Below are 23679 nucleotides of genomic sequence, written 5' to 3'. Positions count from 1 at the left end.
ACATTTATTTTTCCTTTAAAGCCCCCATAAACCAATTGCTATGAAAAATAAATGCATTCTCCACCAGCTTACATGAAACTGGATGGTTTATGTTTTGTAGCTGGACCCTGAATGATCACCACCTGCACTTTTTGTGTGTGTAAGCATGTTTGTGCATGTGCTCTGTCCACCTGTTTGTCGCATCATGAACCCTATTTAGATCCCATAAAGCCAACTTTATTTCCTTTTATCCAGCAGCCATTGCCACAGTGTCTTTCATAAATAAATGCAGCGAAGAGTCTATTCCATAAATACGGTTTATAGTTGTTTTTTATCTGACTCGTGGCTATGGCTCCGGATCTGCTCCGTAAACACACATTAGAAAGTCTGAGTTAAAATAATGAGAACAATTTGTCCTCGCAGGCTTTTAAAATCCTCCTGTGATGCGTATTATGGTATTCGGTGTGTTTTTACTATCCGTCACACTGCCTGCTTCTTCATCTCTCGTCTCTATACTTTCAGCATTTCTGATTTGCTTAAGTTTGATTAAAGCGTGAAAGAGGACTTTTTGAGTTTTGACTGATGTGTTTATGTTCTATAGACTTAACTACCTTGCTTCACCGACCTTTGCTTTCTGTATACACTGACTAGGCATAACATTATGACCACTGACAGGTGATGGGTAGTAGGTGCTGAAGAAGTTAATGCTGGTTCTGATAGAAAGGTGTCAGAATACACAGTGCATTGCAGTTTGTTGTGTATGGGGCTGCATAGCCGCAGACCAGTCAGGGTACCCATGCTGACCCCTGTCCACCACCGAAAGTGCCAGCAATGGGCACGTGAGCATCGGAACTGGACCACGGAGCAATGGAAGAAGGTGGCCTGGTCTGATGAATCACGTTTTCTTTTACATCACGTGGATGGCTGGGTGTGTGTGCGTCACTTATCTTAGGAACACATGGCACCAGGATGCACTATGGGAAGAAGGCAGGCCGGCGGAGGCAGTGTGATGCTTTGGGCAATGTTCTGCTTGGAAACCTTGGAACATCCATGTGGATGTTACTTTGACACGTACCACCTACCTAAGCATTGTTGCAGACCATGTACACTCTTTTATGGAAACAGTATTCCCTGATGGCTGTGGCCTCTTTCAGCAGGATAATGCTCCCTGCCAGAAAGCAAAAATGTTTCAGGAATGGTTTGAGGAGCAAATTCTCCAAATTCCCCAGATCTCAGTTCAATCCAGCATCTGTGGGATGTGCTGGACAACAAACAAATCAAATCCATGGAGGCCCACCTCACAACCTACAGGAGTTAAAAGAATCTGCTGCTAACATCTTGGTGCCAGATACCACAGCACACCTTTAGGGATCTAGTGGAGTCCATGTCTCAACGGGTCAGGACTGTTTTGGCAGCAAAAGGGGGACCAACACAAAATTAGGAAGGTGGTCATAATGTTATGCCTTATCGTTGTTTATTTCATCAGGAATTCAGGCCCCTGCCTCAAAATCTGCCCCTTAAAGCTCCACTAAAGTTGCTTGCTGATCACGTGGACAAAGGAAAAGCAGAAGCAGGCCAGCCTCTGAACATATAGTGATGTAAAGCTGCCTTGGCTGTGGACAGTGTCAGCACATTTCCCTGTGATTAATGCATTCTTCTTTCCTTCGGAAAGACTTACTTACCACAATATTTTGAAGTGTGGAATTTGTGGCTATCAAAATAAAATACTTCCAGACGAGAAGACTTCCAGACTTATGTGGGATGAGAAGACTTGGCTCACAATTGACAGTCCAGTTTATACCAAAAACTGGTTTCAGTAGGGTAGAGGTCAGGGCTCTGAGCAGGCCAATGGGTAACACAAATGTTATCTGAGTAACTTTAACTTTAAAATCGGTGTTGGTGGCAGACAGACTGGTTTGAGTATCAGAAAATGTTGCTGTCCAGAGATTTTTCTTTTGCATTTTTCCCCAGTTTTCCTCCCAATCTAGTCGTATCCAATTACCCGATTGCATTAAGCTTCCTCTCTACTGATGTACTGATGTTGACCTCCACTCTGTTGAGGAGAGCCGAGACTAACACACGCCCCCTCCGACATGTGTGCAGTAGCCGACTGCATCTTTTCACCTGCACGAGGCGAGTTTATATGCGGATCAGCTTTGTGTACAGAGAGCCACACCCTGATCAACGCATTATCCCCCATCTCTGTGCAGGCGCCATCAATCAGCCAGCAGAGGTTGTAATTGCACCAGTTATGAGATCCCGGTTCCACCCCCACCCTTGAACAACAGCCAATCATTGTTCATGTAGGCGTCCAGCCAGCCAGATGGCAGAACCGACGAGTTTGAAACTCCATCTCGTGTGCCACCATTATTATTGTTTTTTTTTTATGACACACAACAGTCTCTAGGGTACACAGAGAAAATTTGAATGGGCTTAAACACCTTGTTGAGAGAGAGTGACCAGACTGGTTTGAGTGTACCAGGTAATTCAAATAACCACTTTGCATCATGGTGAGCAGAAAAAGCCTCATGACTCACAACACATCAAACCACATCAGGTTCGGCTGCAGTCGGACAGAAAAATTATGTTTTCGCAAATTCTGACCCTATTATCTGTGTGCTGAAGCAGATGTTCAGACAGCAAAATTAGGCAAGTCTGCATCTGTTTGTTGTCTCGGATACCTATTTTAGCTGATATGAGTGTAATCTGATGTGGTATCTGCTGTTGTAGACACATGCCACATTCAAAATCATTAATCTTCCTATGTCTGTATGATTTTATGCATCGCACTTCACACATATGATGGGCTGATCAGATTATTACATTAATAAACATGTCAGGTCAGCTGCTCTTCTAGAAATAATGATTCATTTTTGTAACATTCTGTATTAAGATTAAATAGCTAGTGCTTACATTTTATATTAAGATAGGATATCTAGTACTGGGGGCAACCAGCATCAAGTGTGGATAGATTAAAACCTAGCCCAAAGCAAGTACATAATGCATTTCATATACACTGCATCTTCAAACAGCTGCATATCTAAACAGAAAGCAGATCTGCTCCGTATGTGATTAGAATTTATAATTTTTAACCCTATCACTGTCATGGTGAGTCTGCATGGTGGTGTCTACCCGGAATCGCTTGATGCTAGGCAATAATATTTTTCTCCTGACCATGCAGTATGTCTTACAGACTTACAGTAAATTATGATGTCATGAAGTAAAATATCAATAAATCATTACTTGAAAAATCACTTTACTTGGTTTTAAGGTGCTATAGATGTGAAACTGAACTGAATGTAATGAAATGAATCAGATTTTTTCTTAACTGTGATCTGTACATGGTTCGAGCGGGTGAGTATGATGGTGATCCTGCTGAACTGTGTGACTCTGGGAATGTACCAACCATGCGAGAACATCGACTGTTCCTCACAACGCTGTCAGATCCTGCAGGTAAGCATACACTTGTTTTATATACTAGTCCCCTAAAATCTGAATGTATCAGTTATTTCTGTATTGACAAGATTTTGGTAGTGTTATATAGGGCTGGTAGTGTTATCTTGATATGCCTTTGAGAAGTGGCGATATACGATACGATATAATGTAAACTTAAAGTACAATGGCAGTACTGCCCATATTTTACCTTATATTGTTTATAAGTTCTCTTAAAAACACAAAACATTGTAGTTCTGATACATTCTGACTAATTACAGTATTTATATTTAGTATTATTACAAACATTTATATTAAACAAACCAGCAGAATATCACAATCACATTTATGTTGTCTGTTTTACTTCAAATTAATGAGCATTAAAAAAATCCTGAAAACGTTTCATATTTGATAATGCTTTGCTATCATTGCAAAATGAAAGCGCATGGTAAACAGCAGCACCGTGACCCAGATCAACCACACAGCAGTATAAAATCATAACCACAGCTTACCTTGGAGGCCATCTTGTATATTTCCAGAATATAAAAATCCATATTTAACTGTGTTTATCCACCTAACTAATGAAAACCGTCGATAATTTAACTTTATTTATTCTCTCGGCTGTCGCGGTTGAAAGCTGAAACTGGTAATTCGTTCACTTATCTGTCAATTACAGAACAACCAATGAAGAGAGAGATTCCGCCCAAAATTTAAATTCGGAAGCTCTGATTGGTTCATACATCTAAATCTCTTGAACCAGTGTTTTTTGCCCACAGAGTGAGCAAAATGAATGAATCTTTACCATAGATAAGAGCATAGTTTTCTAAATGGATTTCAATAAATAATTCGTCTGAAAAGAGTCGTTTTTGTGTTTTAAATGTTCTCAAATGGTAACCTGTGTATTCTATGCATACTCGATATATCAAATATGGTCATTTTTTAACATCGTGTAAAAAGTCATATCAAATATATTGTTATTTATGATATACCGCCCAGCCCTAGTGTTATATGCCCTAGTAATTATTCTTGACAGACACATGAGGATATTATTTAGCTTGGGTAAAGCCTTGGCATATGCTTTCTTGATTAGTGTTTGACATTGAACTTGTGAAGTGATGATTTTACTTTTTTATTTATTTTATTTTATATATTATAATTGTATTTATTATAATTTTTATTTATTATAATTTTTTAAATATACTGGAGGAAAGGCTAAAACATGCATGGGTCCTTTTGTTTCATTTGAGACATTTGACAGAGTACCAGTTCCTCCAGTGGACTCCAGTTACGTAGAATTAAAACTTGGACTTTCACAGTGCTTGGATTGCAAACTCTACAAAATGTTTAAATGTACAGTGTATCACAAAAGTGAGTACACCCCTCACATTTCTGCAAATATTTTATTATATCTTTTCATGGGACAACACTATAGAAATAAAACTTGGATATAACTTAGAGTAGTCAGTGTACAACTTGTATAGCAGTGTAGATTTACTGTCTTCTGAAAATAACTCAACACACAGCCATTAATGTCTAAATGGCTGGCAACATAAGTGAGTACACCCCACAGTGAACATGTCCAAATTGTGCCCAAAGTGTCAATATTTTGTGTGACCACCATTATTATCCAGCACTGCCTTAACCCTCCTGGGCATGGAATTCACCAGAGCTGCACAGGTTGCTACTGGAATCCTCTTCCACTCCTCCATGATGACATCACGGAGCTGGTGGATGTTAGACACGTTGAACTCCTCCACCTTCCACTTGAGGATGCGCCACAGGTGCTCATTTGGGTTTAGTCCATCACCTTTACCTTCAGCTTCCTCAGCAAGGCAGTTGTCATCTTGGAGGTTGTGTTTGGGGTCGTTATCCTGTTGGAAAACTGCCATGAGGCCCAGTTTTCGAAGGGAGGGGATCATGCTCTGTTTCAGAATGTCACAGTACATGTTGGAATTCATGTTTCCCTCAATGAACTGCAGCTCCCCAGTGCCAGCAACACTCATGCAGCCCAAGACCATGATGCTACCACCACCATGCTTGACTGTAGGCAAGATACAGTTGTCTTGGTACTTCTCACCAGGGCGCCGCCACACATGCTGGACACCATCTGAGCCAAACAAGTTTATCTTGGTCTCGTCAGACCACAGGGCATTCCAGTAATCCATGTTCTTGGACTGCTTGTCTTCAGCAAACTGTTTGCGGGCTTTCTTGTGCGTCAGCTTCCTTCTGGGATGACGACCATGCAGACCGAGTTGATGCAGTGTGCTGCGTATGGTCTGAGCACTGACAGGCTGACCTCCCACGTCTTCAACCTCTGCAGCAATGCTGGCAGCACCTATGTGTCTATTTTTTAAAGCCAACCTCTGGATATGACGCCGAAAACGTGGACTCAACTTCTTTGGTCGACCCTGGCGAAGCCTGTTCCGAGTGGAACCTGTCCTGGAAAACCGCTGTATGACCTTGGCCACCATGCTGTAGCTCAGTTTCAGGGTGTTAGCAATCTTCTTATAGCCCAGGCCATCTTTGTGGAGAGCAACAATTCTATTTCTCACATCCTCAGAGAGTTCTTTGCCATGAGGTGCCATGTTGAATATCCAGTGGCCAGTATGAGAGAATTGTACCCAAAACACCAAATTTAACAGCCCTGCTCCCCATTTACACCTGGGACCTTGACACATGACACCAGGGAGGGACAACGACACATTTGGGCACAATTTGGACATGTTCACTGTGGGGTGTACTCACTTATGTTGCCAGCTATTTAGACATTAATGGCTGTGTGTTGAGTTATTTTCAGAAGACAGTAAATCTACACTGCTATACAAGCTGTACACTGACTACTCTAAGTTATATACAAGTTTCATGTCTATAGTGTTGTCCCATGAAAAGATATAATGAAATATTTGCAGAAATGTGAGGGGTGTACTCACTTTTGTGATACACTGTATATGCAAGGACTTGTGGTGGTCCTGATGTTCTACCATTCTGTTTGATGCTGCTTTGAGGCTTCCACTGAGTATGTAACACCTCGTAAGCCTCTGTCTCATTATACACACATTATAATTATAGAACACATGTTCATGCACAAAAGCACTGTTCAGTCAGGAATTCTCAGTAGAGGAGAAAGATCAATTTTTCTTGGAATTTTTCTTCTTTACCATTGAAGATGACATCTACTTTGACATCGTACTGACCAAACATTAGAACCATAGACATTAAAGTTGGTCTCCATCACTGCAGCCTCTAGTCCTCTGGCAAAGCTCTCCACTAGATGTCTTTACATGTCTGCAAGAATTACCACCAGAGCATAATTAATGTTGGGCAGTAAGACTCAGTTCACCCAGAGGTGTTTAATGTTGTTATAGTTAGAGCTCTGTGCAAGCCAGGTATGTTTTTCAATGTCACAGCAGACCGTTTCTTTGTGGAATGTTCTGTCAAGATTTCTCCGGTAGGTTTCAATTATGTGAGATTAAAACTTACTCTGCTGCACTGCTTGGAATTGCTAAAATATATTTATGAATAAGAATTCTCACCAAAGCCATAAGTGATTAGATATTAATTTTCAGAGGAAGGGTACACACTCTTTTCACACACTTGTAAGTCTTTGAAAAAGGCCATTTGATGCTTATAATCAAGTGTACTCTATAAAGTATCCTCTTCTCTTTTCTTCCCTCAGAATTTTACTTCATCATCAACCTTTTTCCTAGCAAGATGTCCTCATGTTTTTCTATTCCTTTAAGCAACAATATAAAAAGACTTAATAATGCATATAGCCTGACATTCAAAAAAGACATTCAAAACTATAGGGGTTATTATAGAGTTCAGCTAGCTTCTTTATGAAGTTTGAGTTCGACAATCAAGTTATTTCACTTTTGCTAAACAGTTGAAAGCGTAGAATTCTCTAGAATAATAATTGCATAAAAGCCCTAAATATGAGGCTTCTTCAAAAAGTTTCCACACTTTTTTAACTTTTTTTTCTACATAGTCACTTTCCGATGCATTTTCCCCAGCATCGTACCATGTTTTTGCTGGAGCGTGTAGCCACTGATGCACTGCTGCTTTCACATCATCATCATATGAAAATCTTCTTCCCCTTAAAGATCCTTTGAGCGGTCCAAAAAGGTGAAAATCAGATGGCACTAAATCTGAACTGTAAGCTCTTTCTCAGTCTCTCAGACACGACCAATTACTACTCCTTCCGCCCTCACCGTTTCCAACCAAAATATAAAAGTGTGGAAACTTTTTGAAGATCCCTCATATTAATGTGAATCATTATTCCTTCTTTACTATGCTTTACAATTAACACTTTAGAAATTGTAGTCTCCTGACTACTGATTTTACTGCATCAGTTGAACCACATGATGATTCCAGAATCATTACTGCAAAGAGCACATTTTCAGTGCCCCAGAGTCTAACTGTGGTATGCTTTACACTAGGGGTGTATCCGGCCCCCACATTATTTTATGTGGCCCGCGAGATCTTAAAAGACGTATGATTGTTGTGATGGTTTGGGTAGTTACAGGGATGCACTTATAATTTAATGGGACATCTGCGCCTTTAAGTGGCAACCTTTAATCCTAGTAATGGCAACTAACTTTGACCTTTGCTAAGAAGCCATGTCACCTTTACTTTTTAGCGGCAAAAGAACACGGGGTAAAGTAGCATAAACAATAATAAATATATGTTAATTCTCTTGCAATCCAATACAGAAGAATCATCTGTAAGTAGACATTTATATTCTCAGTTGTTTGTAAATGTTTAGCGAGTATGTTACAGCGTTTCAGTTACGATTCTACCGTAATTCCGTAATTAAATACGGTTGTTACCGTTACTACAGCAATTAGTATTTTTAAACAAAATGCTAACTCATTACCGCTATTTTACGTTTGGTTAAATTTCATATCGTACTAGATGTAACACTTAACTACAGCTATGTGCATGTACTGTATTAAGTTTTTTTTTGTTTTTTTTGTTTGTATTTTTAGTTTTACTTCATTCTGGTGCACACAGTGTACAGTTGGGAAGCAAATAAAACTGACATAACTGTATTTTGGAGGGAGCTGTCTGTCTGTCTTAAAATACACTGTAAAATCGTACATAACCTGCATCTCCCACAATGCATGCATATTTTGTGACATGCAAAGTAACCACACCCCGCCACTAGATGATGTTAAGAAATATTTACAAATAATCCCAAAGTGTTCAGAAAGAGAACATTTCAGCAGAAGAAGGACATTTAATGAAAGATGGGAAAGTGAACACAAGTTTGTGCTTCAGGAAGAGAAACCGGTACGTCTCTTGTGTTATGAGGCCGTGTCTGTGGTAAAGGAGTACAATATTAATTTAGATATACATTATAAATATACAGTATAAATGTGGCATTTTGACACCAAACACAGAATTTTGCCTCCAAGAAAAACAACAAATTGTCCAAGACTTAAAAGGCAGACTGCAATCACAGCAGGATACGTTACAATCGGCCCTTTGAGGGCCACCATAATGCAGATGTGGCCCTTGGTAAAAATGAGATTGACAGCCCTGATTTACACCATCCCAGTTACTTCTTGGCATTGATCATGAGGATCTTTGACATCTCTGTGTTGTTTGTTTCTTTCATGAATCTTTTAAAGAGCAGTTTTTGCATATATTGCTTTCAGATTTTTGGGAGGTATTCATTGTTAACCCATGCAGACACTAAGAGTCTATGCTAAACTCTTACAGACAATTACCTGAGACAAGTATAAAACACACATATTTAAATCTACCTAAAGCACCAACAATCTAACAATATACTCGTCTAATAAAGTATTGTTTATTTAGTATGACACAAGCATAAAGTCTTTATTTAAAAAAAAAATAATTTCTACCCAGGGTCAAAACTCACAAATTGTCATCGCAGGCAAATCCCTGTTCATTATCCACAAATGAAGTAGACTAAGGTCAGACCCAGAAAACACCACATCTACAGGGAACTGGAGAAAGTGCCTGGCGTGCCTGCTTAGACGTGATGTGCTAACGGACTAGACTTTCACACAGCATATATAAATATATACACAAATTAATGAGACACAGTGAGACCAATAATGAGAAGGCAGAATGAACAATGACAAGGGGCATGGCTGGGGGTGGAGGTAGATCAGGGCTGCTGTCTAATTAGTATTCTGACAAAGAAATGTCCTAAATTAGCATGACTATTTTGAAAAAGACGACCTGTCACTGGAGCGGTAAAGCTCTTTGTCTTTAGTGCATTTTTTAATACATGAATGAATAGTTTGAGTCCACGCTGGAAATGGGAAAAAAGAGGGGGAAACATAAAATAATAATAATAAATTAATATAATAAATACATTGATTAGTTGTATTAGATGTGCTTGGGACAACACTGATTTCAAATGTGTGAGGATTCTGTTCATGGGTTTGAATAATTCTGAGACTGCAGTAGTCATCAAAAGTGGCATTTTGTGTTGAATTTGGAGAAACTACTTATTATACAACCCCAAATCAGAAAACGTTGGGACAGTATGGATTATGTAAATGAAATAAAAATGCAGTGCTCCTTACATTTACTTTGACTTTTATTTGATTGCAGACAGGATGAACCCAGGATATTTCATGTTTATCTGCTCAACTTCATTTTATTTGTTAATAAACATCCATTCCTTCATTTCAGGCCTGCAACACATTCCAAAAAATGTGGGATGGGGACAGTTTAGGGCTAGTAATGAAAAAAATAAATAATGATGTGATTCCAAACAGGTGATGTCAACAGGTGATTATAATCAAGGTTTGGTCTTTGATGAGCAAAGATGATCAGAGGATCTCCAGTTTGTCAGCACGTGTGAGAAAATGATTGAAATGTTTAAAAACAATGAACCTCAAAGAAAGAATGGAAGGGATTTGTATATTTCTCCCTCTACAGTGCATAATATCATTAAACCATTCAAGCAATTTCTGTGCATAAAGGTCAAGGGCACAAGTTTAAGCTGAATGCCTGTGATCTTTGATCCATCAGACGGCACTGCATCAAGAACCGCCACTCAACAATAGCTGATATAACCACATGGGTGAGGGATTACTTTGGCAAACCTTTGTCAAGCACTACAATACAGAGTTACATGCACAAATGCCACTTAAAACTTTACTGTGCAAAAAAGAAGCCTTATGTTAACCATGTCCAGAAGCGTTGTTGACTTCTCTAGGCTCGGAGGCATCTAGGATGGACCATCACACATTGGAAATGTGTATTGTGGTCAGATGAATCAGCATTCCAGGTCTTTTTTTGGAAAAAATGGACGCTGTGTTCTCCCTTTAAGTGTCTTTCAAGTGTGGTGAAAAGGAATGGCAACATTACAGCTTTACTGTCCCAACTTTTTTTTGAATGTGTTGCAGATCTGAAATGCAGGAATGGATGTTTATTAATAAATGAAATGAAGTTGAGCAGATAAAACATGAAATATCTCGGGTTCATCCTGTTTGCAATCAAATAAAAGTCAAAGTAAATGTAAGAAACTTTTTTTTTTTTTTTTTTTTTTTTTTTCTATGCTGTCCCAACTTTTTCTGATTTGGGGTTGTATTAGTTGTGTTGAGCTTTTTAAATCATCTTATTTAATGCCAACAGCTGAAAGTAAGGAAATATATTTTATTTTATAAAAGTGTATTGTGTAATAAAATAGATAAGAACCACATGGCCCTTCTTAAGCTTGAATGTAAGAGTCTGAATGAGACACCTAACGAATAAATTGATTTAAATAATCAACACCCAAAGTGTTGTTTAGGAAAAAAAGAAATGATAGGAGGCACGGTCAGGGTAGAGATAGATCAGGGTTGTTGTCTAATTAAAATTCTCACAAAGAAATGTCTTTAATTAGCTTTAATGTTTTGGAAAAGACAATCTGGCCCTGAAGCAGCAAGTCTTTATTAGCTTTGTGTAGTTGAATTGTTGCAACAATAAACAATTGTTCTTTTCATCTCTTTATTGAATATATTAATAAATCATCAAGCTCAGTGCAGGCGAAGAGACAAAAGAATTGACGTCAGGTGTTTCAATTAATAGGTTAATAACAGACTGTAACTGTAGGTTGTTGCAGTGCCTTATTCCAAGAAACAGGCACACAAAGATAATTTTGATACCCCTTGTTTTTATTTGTTTGGTCAAGATTTGTTTATTATTCTGACTTGAATAAGGATTGGACCACATTTCAATACATGAATCCAGGTAATTCCAAAGGTTCATTTTTTTATTTACATTTTCAGCATTTAGCAGACGCTTTTATCCAAAGTGATTTACAGTATACATTCTAAGCAATTGAGGGGTAAGGACCAACAGTGGCAACCTGGTGGGGTTGCACCAGTGACCTTCTACTTACTAGTCCAGTACCTTAACCGCTAGGCCACAACTGCCTTTAAGGGTGGATTTATGAAGAGTGTTTAACCCTCAAAAGTATTTATAAATTTAATGTTTCTATAAAACTGCAATGCTTTGGTCTTCTGCTACATTTCCACTTTTTTGACTTTTCTCTTGAGACATGTTGACCTCTTGACCCATCAGATATCTAGTCATTTCAAATAATTCCAGCTAGTAAGCCTGTGGATGCCCTTTGCATCAAATTTTCACTTCACTTACAAACGATTAGCCACAGCTCTTTGTAATCAATATGTACCATGAAAGACAGACAAATTTCTATCACAATCATACATAGTACTGTTAAACAGTATTCAATGTTCAAACAGTTTTTCAGCTCAGAAGCTGATTCTATATGCTAATTATTAATGTCACATTCAAATTTCAATATCAATTAGTCTGTGCCCACATACTGCATGAACACTTTCGTGAATAACATACAGACATTCACAGATGCATGAAGAGTATCAGTGGACCAATGCCAATCAATTTAAAGAGAATAAAGAATCTCACAGAATCTTAAAAACATGTATAATAGCAAACGCTTGGTGAGCTGTTTTAATTAACTTTAATTAACTGACAGCAGATAAGATGTTTTGGTGTAATCATATGGATTTTATTTATTATTGTTTAACAAATTCAGGACATTTTTCATAGGAAAAAACAATATTATTATTATTATTATCATTATTATTATTTCTGGAAATAAATCTGGTAATTTTTAATAGGAATAACATTATTGTTATTATTATGATTATGATTATTATTATTATTATTATTATTATTATTATTAATAATAATTATTATCATTATTTCTGGAAAATCCTGGAAATTTTTAATAGGGAAAAACATTATTATTCTTATTATTATTATTGTTATTATTATTATTATTATTATTATTATTATTGTTATTATTATTAATAGTAATTATTATTATTTGGAAAAATCTGGAAAAATCCTGGACATTTTTAATACTGTCTTAAAAGATTGATCACCTTCTTGCTCTTTAAATCATATATTTATGTAATTAATTATGTGGTAAAAAATTATATATTGACATCACACTTAACATTCTTTTGCTTTGTCTGTTTCTTTATCTCAGGCGTTCGATGCACTTATTTACATCTTTTTTGCTGTGGAGATGGTGGTGAAGATGGTGGCCCTGGGCATCTTTGGTCGCCGCTGTTATCTAGGTGACACCTGGAACAGGCTGGACTTCTTTATCGTCATGGCCGGGTGAGTCGGGGGTAAAATTACTGTAACCAAGAGCAGCCAATCAGAGCTGGTGATGGTCATTTCATCATAATGAAATCTTATTTGTGTTTTTTTGTGTCAATGGTATTTACAAAGCGAGTTTATAAAAACAAGGTTTGGTGTGAAAGACTAACAGTGACCAAAAAGTGGAGGTTATTATAGCTGCTGTTGTATAAGTACATGCTTGGTGCCGTTTTACTGTTACCCACTTTTCACAGTGGTACATCATTTGTACCTTTAGCCACTGAAACTATCACAAAGAAACATAATTGTACCTTAAGGATTACTGTTGTACCATTGAATGTATACTTACATTGTACTTCTATGAAAGAAAATTAATCTTTTTAAATGAACACTTTCCCCTTCAGTGTGAGTCTGTATCTAGAGGCCAGTGGTGAGCCAGGATCGAGTTAAGTTCTTTGTGGTCACCATTTATCAGCACTAATGAACAAAATTCTATTCATTTTATTCACAAGTGAATTCAACATTTTACTGCAATTCATACAAACCCCATTTCCAGAAAAGTTCATTAAACATGAATTTGATCCATCCTTTGGGACAGGGACAAAATAGGATTAAAATATTTACTTTACAGTGTTTTGAAAGATTCCAAAATTAGCATGTGAATTGGGCAATGTGGGCAGTATCAACAGTGCTTGATTAGCAGATGATCAGTGCACCAAACTTGTAAGAGAGATGCCAAATAGTTGCATGATTGCAAATATATAAAATATATATGCTTTCATGCTGTTCTTCAATGATCAGGACCCTCACAGGACCACCCCAGAGCAGGTATTATATAGGTGGTGGATCATTCTCAGCACTGCAGTGACCCTGACATGGTGGTGGTGTGTTAGTGTGTGTTGTGCTGGTATGAGTGGATCAGACACAGCAGCGCTGATGGAGTTTTTAAACACCTCACTGTCACTGCTGGACTGAGAATAGTCCACTAACCAAAAAAATATCCAGCCAACAGCGCCCTGTGGGCAGCGTCTTGTGACCACTGATGAAGTTCTAGAAGATGACCAACTCAAACAGCAGCAATAGATGAGCGATCGTCTCTGACTTTACATTTACAAGGTGGACTAACTAGGTAGGAGTGTCTAATAGAGTGGACAGTGAGTGGACACGGTATTTAAAAACTCCAGCAGCGTCGCTGTGTCTGATCCACTCATACCAGCACAACACACATTAACACACCACCATGTCAGTGTCACTGCAGTGCTGAGAATGATCCACCACCTAAATAATACCTGCTCTGTGGTGGTCCTGTGGGGGTCCTGACCATTGAAGAACAGGGTGAAAGCAGGTTAAAAAGATATGTAGAGAAACAGATGGACTACAGTCAGTAATTGTAGAACTACCAAGTGCTTCCATATGGTAAGTGGAGCTGATAAAATGGACAGTGAGTGTAGAAACAACTAGGTGGTTTTAATGTTATGGCTGATCAGTATATATATATACAATTTACACAAATACAAATACACATACAGACCTAATTTAACCTAAAATTACAACTAGCAAATGAAAATAAATAAATAAATAAATAATAATAATGTAAACAATTGGAGTTTCGTTCAGCATTTGTCTTGTGACTATGGGTGTGTTCGAAAACCTAGTGAGCTGCCTTGCTGTCTTACTGCCTACATAGGCAGCTGCCTCAATATAGAGGATTAATAATAAGTAATTGACTTATAAAGCAGGTTATTCGAACGCGCTACTTAGACAGCGATTCCATCGGGTTTCGTCTACTAAGCTAACACAGTTAGCATCATGCCATTCAAACCAATGCAGTGGCGGCTGCTGGTCTTTCAAAGAGGGGAAGCTCATTGTCGGCTTACATCATAAAATTTGTCAATTTATTTACACATAAATTGTGCCCTCTTTTCCTTTTACAAGAAAATGGCCTGAAATGGGTTGCAGTTTGTCTTTCGACTTCACTCGCAAAATCCGCGATGGGACTGAAGCTCCTAGAGATTAAGTAACTAACGAAGTGTATTGCTTTGGCAATACGAATGTCCCTATTTGTTATGCCAATAAAGCTTTTTTTGAGTTTGAGTTTGAGAAGTGACGGTGTAGCACTCAAACGAGCTGTCAATCAAAACGGGATTCAGCCTTTCCACTGATCCTCCAATCATCTTGCTGAAGCTCAGCGTCCACACCCGCCCACAGCCCCATTCACCCCCAGAGACGCTCAGCGTCCAGGGGCGGGACAAAATCGAGGCATTTATCCAATGACCGGCGAGTTTCGGAGCATTAAATAAAAAACCTCAACGCAGTCCCATAGAATTGAAGAGACGCTCAGCTTCTGCGGGCAAATGCATTGACGCTACGGTAATGTATGAGTTAAGTTAAGAAAATCGAGTCGATTTGTGATAATTAGCTGATTCTGAACGAACTCGTCTTCGAGATATATGTGTTCTAACGCATTTGTAGTCAATGAAATGTTAACACAACTGTACATATTTGACCATTTAATTTTGGACATTTTAGGGGAAGCTGAGCTTCCCTTGCAGTCTTAGGGAAATCGCCACTGAACCAATGGGATGGGGTGGCACAGCGCTCCTAGCATGTCAACTAACATCTCCCTTCGTGTACCGGAAACGGTTAAATCCGCTGACAAACCCGAATTTGCAAATAAATATAAAAATGTGCATGTTTATACAAATTAAAAATCAATAATAATTTATATACGTTTGAAAATAACTCTGTTTGTTGCTCCGCACCGTCCACAATGTTTTTTTAAAATTATTTTTTCTGTGAGAGAAGAGCTGCCGCACTGAATGCTGGGATTGCCTTGATCACTAAGGACGCTTCGCATGCTCACTCATTCTTGAGTCAAAATAACATTGAAATATTAAGATACCTTACTAGTGAGGATATTAAGGCATCTAGGATTTCGAACAGCCTCCTTCTTGGGATGACGTAAAATGCTGCCTATGTAGAGAAATCGCTAGGTTTTCAAACACACCCCATGTGTCAGAAATGGGAGTCCAGCTTTAAACTTAATAGTGACCTCCACGCCTTATTGGACTGTTCTTTGACACTTTTTGACCACTCTTATTGGTCATAATCATTTGAAGTAACAGACTGGACATGGGGCTTATTCTAAAGTGTAGTAGTAGCAGTTTGGGATATAACCTAGGCAGACTTCAAGCTTATGATGATGCAAATCTAGCTTGACTTTGGGCTGTGCCACAAAGTTCAGCAGCTTTTGGTTCAATAAGTGGTTCCTGAATGACATCTAATTTCATAGATTACATCTGACTATTTATATAATTTCCATTTTTTAGTATTAGTTTTAGCAAAATGGCTGCTTTTCCATTTACGTTTTAATTAAACACGCCTGCCATTGCCATAGCAAACAAGCCGGCTTCAGGTGCAAAACTGACTACAGTATAAACAGTAAGATTGAATCTGGTCACTTGTACTTTGCAATGTGGACACTGAGTGTAAATATTTTTAGAGAGAATTTTGATTTGCCCTGCAGTCTGAACATGCATCTCTATATCTTTTTTTTTCTGCTCATTTTTTTTCCTCCATCTCTGGCTGACTGAGTTTGACCTTTGCTCATGGACCTATGGAATTACATATGCAGGTTTTCACTCTGACAGCAAGTCTATCACACACACACACACACACACACACACAAGGCAGCGTACACAGTTTCTCATTTTGCTTTAACCTTTTTGTTTCCTTTATCTGGTTTCTTGTGTGACAGCTCGGCTGAAAACACAGAACTCACACAGAGACCAGAGTCTTATCATTTATTCGTTCATCTTCAGTAACTGCTTCATCCTGATCAGTGTCTTAGTGTGTCCAGACCCTACCTTTTACAACAGATATAAGGTGAGGCGCAGCATGGTGGCTCGGTGGGTAGCACTGTCACCTCACAGCAATAAGGTCCTGGGTTTGATTCCAAGGTGGACCGGTCCGGGTCCTTTCTGTGTGAAGTTTGCATGTTCTCCCCGTGTCTGTGTGGGTTTACTCCGGTAGCTCCGGTTTCCTCCCACAGTCCAAAGACATGCAAGTGAGATGAATGGAAGATACAAAATTGTCCATGACTGTGTTTGATATAACCTTGTGAACTGATGATTCTTGTGTAATGAGTAACTACCGTTAAATTCTGATACACAAACAAACAAACTCTCTGGGCAGGGTGACAACACATCTCAGGTTGACGTTCAGACTCCTTCTTGTCTGCCACGCTTTAACACCATCTCAATATAATGCTTGATTGACTGTGAACAGTGTTACTCATGACCAGTATTAAAATTATATGCAGTTTTGGGCACTGTAGCCTTTTTGTCATTCTGTACCAGACGTCATAGCCTTTGTGTCCTGGCCTGTGCTTATGTTTTTATGCTGCCCATATCTGCTGTATTTAACATGTGTATTGCGAGTATTTTCCATCAGCCCCAAGTTTATTATATCCAAGCATCTCGGTACACATTGTTGGAGGTGGGTCTTCAGTGTTGGTTTATCAGTATGTGTAATATTTATATGAACCAGTACAGAGCCTGAACAAGATCACTCCCGCTATGCCCAAGGCTTCAGCATTTGGAATCTAACTATTCACATAAAAAAAACACTTTTTAACCACAAAAAACACATTTTTATTCACAAAAAATGGTTCAGCCGTGGCTGCAGGGCATCATATGATGCCAGACTACCATGGCTGTTGACACATGCAGGGAAAACGCCCCCCTAGATAACAGTGCACCGGCCAGTCGCCACAATGATATATATATATATATATATATATATATATATATACAGTGTATCACAAAAGTGAGTACACCCCTCACATTTCTGCAAATATTTCATTATAACTTTTCATTGGACAACACTATAGACATGAAACTTGGATAGAACTTAGAGTAGTCAGTGTACAGCTTGTATAGCAGTGTAGATTTACTGTCTTCTGAAAATAACTCAACACACAGCCATTAATGTCTAAATAGCTGGCAACATAAGTGAGTACACCCCACAGTGAACATGTCCAAATTGTGCCCAAATGTGTCGTTGTCCCTCCCTGGTGTCATGTGTCAAGGTCCCAGGTGTGAATGGGGAGCAGGGCTGTTAAATTTGGTGTTTTGGGTACAATTCTCTCATACTGGCCACTGGATATTCAACATGGCACCTCATGGCAAAGAACTCTCTGAGGATGTGAGAAATAGAATTGTTGCTCTCCACAAAGATGGCCTGGGCTATAAGAAGATTGCTAACACCCTGAAACTGAGCTACAGCATGGTGGCCAAGGTCATACAGCGGTTTTCCAGGACAGGTTCCACTCGGAAAAGGCTTCGCCAGGGTCGACCAAAGAAGTTGAGTCCACGTGTTCGGCGTCATATCCAGAGGTTGGCTTTAAAAAATAGACACATGAGTGCTGCCAGCATTGCTGCAGACGTTGAAGACGTGGGAGGTCAGCCTGTCAGTGCTCAGACCATACGTCGCACACTGCATCAACTCGGTCTGCATGGTCGTCATCCCAGAAGGAAGCTGACGCAGAAAAAAGCCCGCAAACAGTTTGCTGAAGACAAGCAGTCCAAGAACATGGATTACTGGAATGCCCTGTGGTCTGACGAGACCAAGATAAACTTGTTTGGCTCAGATGGTGTCCAGCATGTGTGGCGGCACCCTGGTGAGAAGTACCAAGACAACTGTATCTTGCCTACAGTCAAGCATGGTGGTGGTAGCATCATGGTCTTGGGCTGCATGAGTGTTGCTGGCACTGGGGAGCTGCAGTTCATTGAGGGAAACATGAATTCCAACATGTACTGTGACATTCTGAAACAGAGCATGATCCCCTCCCTTCGAAAACTGGGCCTCATGGCAGTTTTCAAACAGGATAACGACCCCAAACACAACCTCCAAGATGACAACTGCCTTGCTGAGGAAGCTGAAGGTAAAGGTGATGGACTAAACCCAATTGAGCACCTGTGGCACATCCTCAAGTGGAAGGTGGAGGAGTTCAAGGTGTCTAACATCCACCAGCTCCGTGATGTCATCATGGAGGAGTGGAAGAGGATTCCAGTAGCAACCAGTGCAGCTCTGGTGAATTCCATGCCCAGGAGGGTTAAGGCAGTGCTGGATAATAATGGTGGTCACACAAAATATTGACACTTTGGGCACAATTTGGACATGTTCACTGTGGGGTGTACTCACTTATGTTGCCAGCCATTTAGACATTAATGGCTGTGTGTTGAGTTATTTTCAGAAGACAGTAAATATACACTGCTATACAAGCTGTACACTGACTACTCTAAGTTCTATCCAAGTTTCATGTCTATAGTGTTGTCCCATGAAAAGATATAATGAAATATTTGCAGAAATGTGAGGGGTGTACTCACTTTTGTGATACACTGTATATATACAGTATATATATATACTGTATATACGTATATGTATATGTATATGTATATATATATACAGTGGGGAAAATAAGTATTTGATCCCCTGCTGATTTTGTAAGTTTACCCCCTTACAAAGACTTGAACAGTCTATAATTTTTATGGAAGGTTTATTTTAACAGAGAGAGACAGAATATCAACAAAAAATCCAGAAAAAAAAACATTAAATAAAAGTTATAAATTAATTTGTATTTAATTAAGGGAAATAAGTATTTGATCCCCTACCAACCAGCAAGAATCCTGACCCCCACAGACCGGTTATGTGCCCATGAGGCACACAAATTAGTCCTGTCCCTGTATTAAAGACTCCTGTCACAGAATCAGTTTCTTCCGTTCAAATCTCTCGACCACCATGGGCAAGACCAAAGAGCTATCAAAGGACGTCAGGGACAAGATTGTAGACCTGCACAAGGCTGGAATGGGCTACAAGACCATCAGCAAGAAGCTTGGTGAGAAAGAGACCACTGTTGGTGCGATCATTCAAAAATGGAAGAAATACAAGATCACAGTCAATCACCCTCACTCTGGAGCTCCATGCAAGATCTCACCTGGTGAGAATGATTCTGAGAAAGGTGAGGTCAGCCCAGAATTACACGGGAGGAGCTTGTCAATGATCTCAAGGGAGCTTGCCCATGGTGGTCGAGAGATTTGAACGGAAGAAACTGATTCTGTGACAGGAGTCTTTTATACAGGGACAGGACTAATTTGTGTGCCTCATGGGCACATAACCGGTCTGTGGGGGTCAGAATTATTGCTGGTTGGTAGGGGATCAAATACTTATTTCCCTTAATTAAATCCAAATTAATTTATAACTTTTATTTAATGTTTTTTTTCTGGATTTTTTGTTGATTTTCTGTCTCTCTCTGTTAAAATAAACCTTCCATAAAAATTATAGACTGTTCAAGTCTTTGTAAGGGGGTAAACTTACAAAATCAGCAGGGGATCAAATACTTATTTCCCCCACTGTATATATATATATATATATATATATATATATATATATATATATATACAGTGTATCACAAAAGTGAGTACACCCCTCACATTTCTGCAGATATTTAAGTATATCTTTTCCTGTGACAACACTGACAAAATGACACTTTGACGCAATGAAAAGTAGTCTGTGTGCAGCTTATATAACAGTGTACATTTATTCTTCCCTCAAAATAACTCAATATACAGCCATTAATGTCTAAACCACCGGCAACAAAAGTGAGTACACCCCTAAGAGACTACACCCCTAAATGTCCAAATTGAGCACTGTTTGTCATTTTCCCTCCAAAATGTCATGTGATTTGTTAGTGTTACTAGGTCTCAGCGTTTTAAAAGAGCAGGGTCCACTCAGAACAGACCTCGCGTTGGTCGTCCAAAGAAGCTGAGTGCACGTGCTCAGCGTCACATCCAACTGCTGTCTTTGAAAGATAGGCGCAGGAGTGCTGTCAGCATTGCTGCAGAGATTGAAAAGGTGGGGGGTCAGCCTGTCAGTGCTCAGACCATACGCCGCACACTACATCAAATTGGTCTGCATGGCTGTCACCCCAGAAGAAAGCCTCTTCTGAAGTCTCTACACAAGAAAGCCCGCAAACAGTTTGCTGAAGACATGTCAACAAAGGACATGGATTACTGGAACCATGTCCTATGGTCTGATGAGACCAAGATTAATTTGTTTGGTTCAGATGGTCTCAAGCATGTGTGGCGGCAATCAGGTGAGGAGTACAAAGATAAGTGTGTCATGCATAGAGTCATGCATGGTGGTGGGAATGCCATGGTCTGGGGCTGCATGAGTGCAGCAGGTGTTGGGGAGTTACACTTCATTGAGGGACACATGAACTCCAATATGTACTGTGAAATACTGAAGCAGAGCATGATCCCCTCCCTCCGGAAACTGGGTCGCAGGGCAGTGTTCCAGCATGATAATGACCCCAAACACACCTCTAAGACGACCACTGCTTTATTGAAGAGGCTGAGGGTAAAGGTGATGGACTGGCCAAGCATGTCTCCAGACCTAAACCCAATAGAACATCTTTGGGGCATCCTCAAGCGGAAGGTGGAGGAGCACAAAGTCTCGAATATCCGCCAGCTCCGTGATGTCGTCATGGAAAAGCATTCCAGTGGCAACCTGTGAAGCTCTGGTAAACTCCATGCCCAGGAGAGTTAAGGCAGTTCTGGGAAATAATGGTGGCCACACAAAATATTGACACTTCAGGAACTTTCACTAAGGGGTGTACTCACTTTTGTTGCCGGTGGTTTAGACATTAATGGCTGTATATTGAGTTATTTTGAGGGAAGAATAAATTTACACTGTTATATAAGCTGCACACAGACTACTTTTCATTGTGTCAAAGTGTCATTTTGTCAGTGTTGTCCCATGAAAAGATATACTTAAATATCTGCAGAAATGTGAGGGGTGTACTCACTTTTGTGATACACTGTATATATATATTAGGGCTGTCAAACGATTAAAATTTTTAATCGCGATTAATCTCATAATGTCATATAGTTAATCGCGATTAATCGCATTTTTAAAAAAAAAGAAGAAAACAAGGATTTTTAAGTGAAATGTTACAATTAAAATGGTGAACACATTTTATGCTAAATGTACTGATGTTAAAAACTGCTGGGACAAGAGAAAGCTGTAATTCACTCACATACTAGGCAGAAATACTATCCAGCAGAGACCCCTGACTTCGTATATATGTCAGATTGTAGGTTACAATTTCTCCAAATATTGTAGATCAGCGGTGCTTTAGGTGGGATAAGGCGTAGTTATTGTAACAGACTTTTCTGTGCTTGTATCGTGACATTTGATGGACGTTTCTACACGAAGTGAGTGTGTTTTGACCCCTTGGGGCTTCCATAGTTCATGGACTAGCATGCTTGGCTAACGCGATGACTCCAGCTGTCCGGTACCGTAACAGAAAAAGTAATAAAAGTTTTCTGCTCCCGACAACTTGTGAATATACCGTGTATTTATTTCTTTATTAAGCAAGTGCATCACTACACGCTTGGTTACATTATGATAACAAACCGCAAATGAAAAACGCTGGTAAGTCTCAACATGAACTACGGATGACTCGCAGGGCCAAATAGAATTTGCGTTAACGGCACTATTTTTTTTAATCGCGTTAAATTGAGATTGCGTTAATGCGTTATTATCGCGTTAACTTCGACAGCCCTAATATTTATATATATGAGGAAGGTTTCCGCACTTTTATATTTTTGTTGGAAACAGTGAGGGTGGAAGGAGTAGTAATTGGTCGTATCTGAGAGACTGAGAGAGAGCTTATAGTCCGGATTTAGAGCCCTCTGATTTCCACCTTTCTGGACCACTCAAAGAAGCTTTAAGGGGAAGAAGATTTTGATGTGATGATGATGTAAAACAGTGGTGCATCAGTGGATATGCACTCACCCAAAGACATTTTTGCTGATGGCATTAAAAAGTTGGTATGGCGCTGGGAAAAATGCATCAGAAGTTGACTATGTAGAAAAGTGATGTCATTTGTTTTTGAAATTCTTAATAAATAGAGTTAAAAAAGTGCAAAAACTTTTTGAAGAACCCTCGTATATATTTACTCTCTCTCTCCCTCTCTTTTCTTCGGCACAGTCAGTGTTTAATGGTGTTCCAAATGTTTTGGATTGCCAGAGCTTCAGCAGCAAGCAGATGAGCCGACCTCCTGGGGTGAGTCTGTAGGACAAGTAGACAGAAAGGAAAAGAGATAGAACAGGATTAGCATTGACTGAGCAGTTTTCAGTATCACCTTTCTACTTTGTGTCACTGACATGCAGTTTCTTTGCTCACGGTGACTGCCAATTGAAGTGTGGAGTTTAAAAAATACAAACAAATTTCACATATTCTGGTAGAGTTTAATGTTGGATTGGAATATTTGACAGAAGGAAAGGCATTACATACTTCTGCATACGATATATGGTAAAGTGGTTATGCCAAATTTGAGTTGACTCTGTAGCAACATGATATGCTGCTCTGCCAAAAGTCAGTTCAGCAGAGCAGTTGTGCTATTGTTCACCCACGCCAACTCAAGGTACTTCAACAGGTATTTTACTGCTTTTATTGGCAGAGGTTGACAAAGCAGGACTGCAGAAATCTGTGTGCATTTATTTAATGCGATTTGTATGAATAAGCAAACAAAAGCCTCGTGTTACTGGGAATAGCAGTGTACAAGCTAAAAAATAAATGCATTTC

The 23679-nt window shown here is 39.3% G+C and overlaps 1 protein-coding gene across 1 annotated transcript in view; it reads left to right on the top strand.

The window, feature by feature from the left end:
- Window positions 1-23679, top strand: part of LOC134316521 (voltage-dependent T-type calcium channel subunit alpha-1I-like) — a 348154-nt gene that overhangs the window by 161857 nt on the left and 162618 nt on the right. The window contains exons 3-4 of the mRNA XM_062996907.1: window positions 3321-3432; window positions 12914-13047. Coding sequence (XP_062852977.1) covers window positions 3321-3432; window positions 12914-13047 — 246 coding nt within the window. The remainder of the gene's footprint in view (window positions 1-3320; window positions 3433-12913; window positions 13048-23679) is intronic.

The sequence above is a fragment of the Trichomycterus rosablanca genome, chromosome 6 (genome assembly GCF_030014385.1).
Source record: "Trichomycterus rosablanca isolate fTriRos1 chromosome 6, fTriRos1.hap1, whole genome shotgun sequence".
Taxonomy (NCBI): Eukaryota; Metazoa; Chordata; class Actinopteri; order Siluriformes; family Trichomycteridae; genus Trichomycterus; species Trichomycterus rosablanca.
Note: the sequence above shows the minus strand (reverse complement) of the source record. Positions and strands in the feature narration are given on the sequence as shown.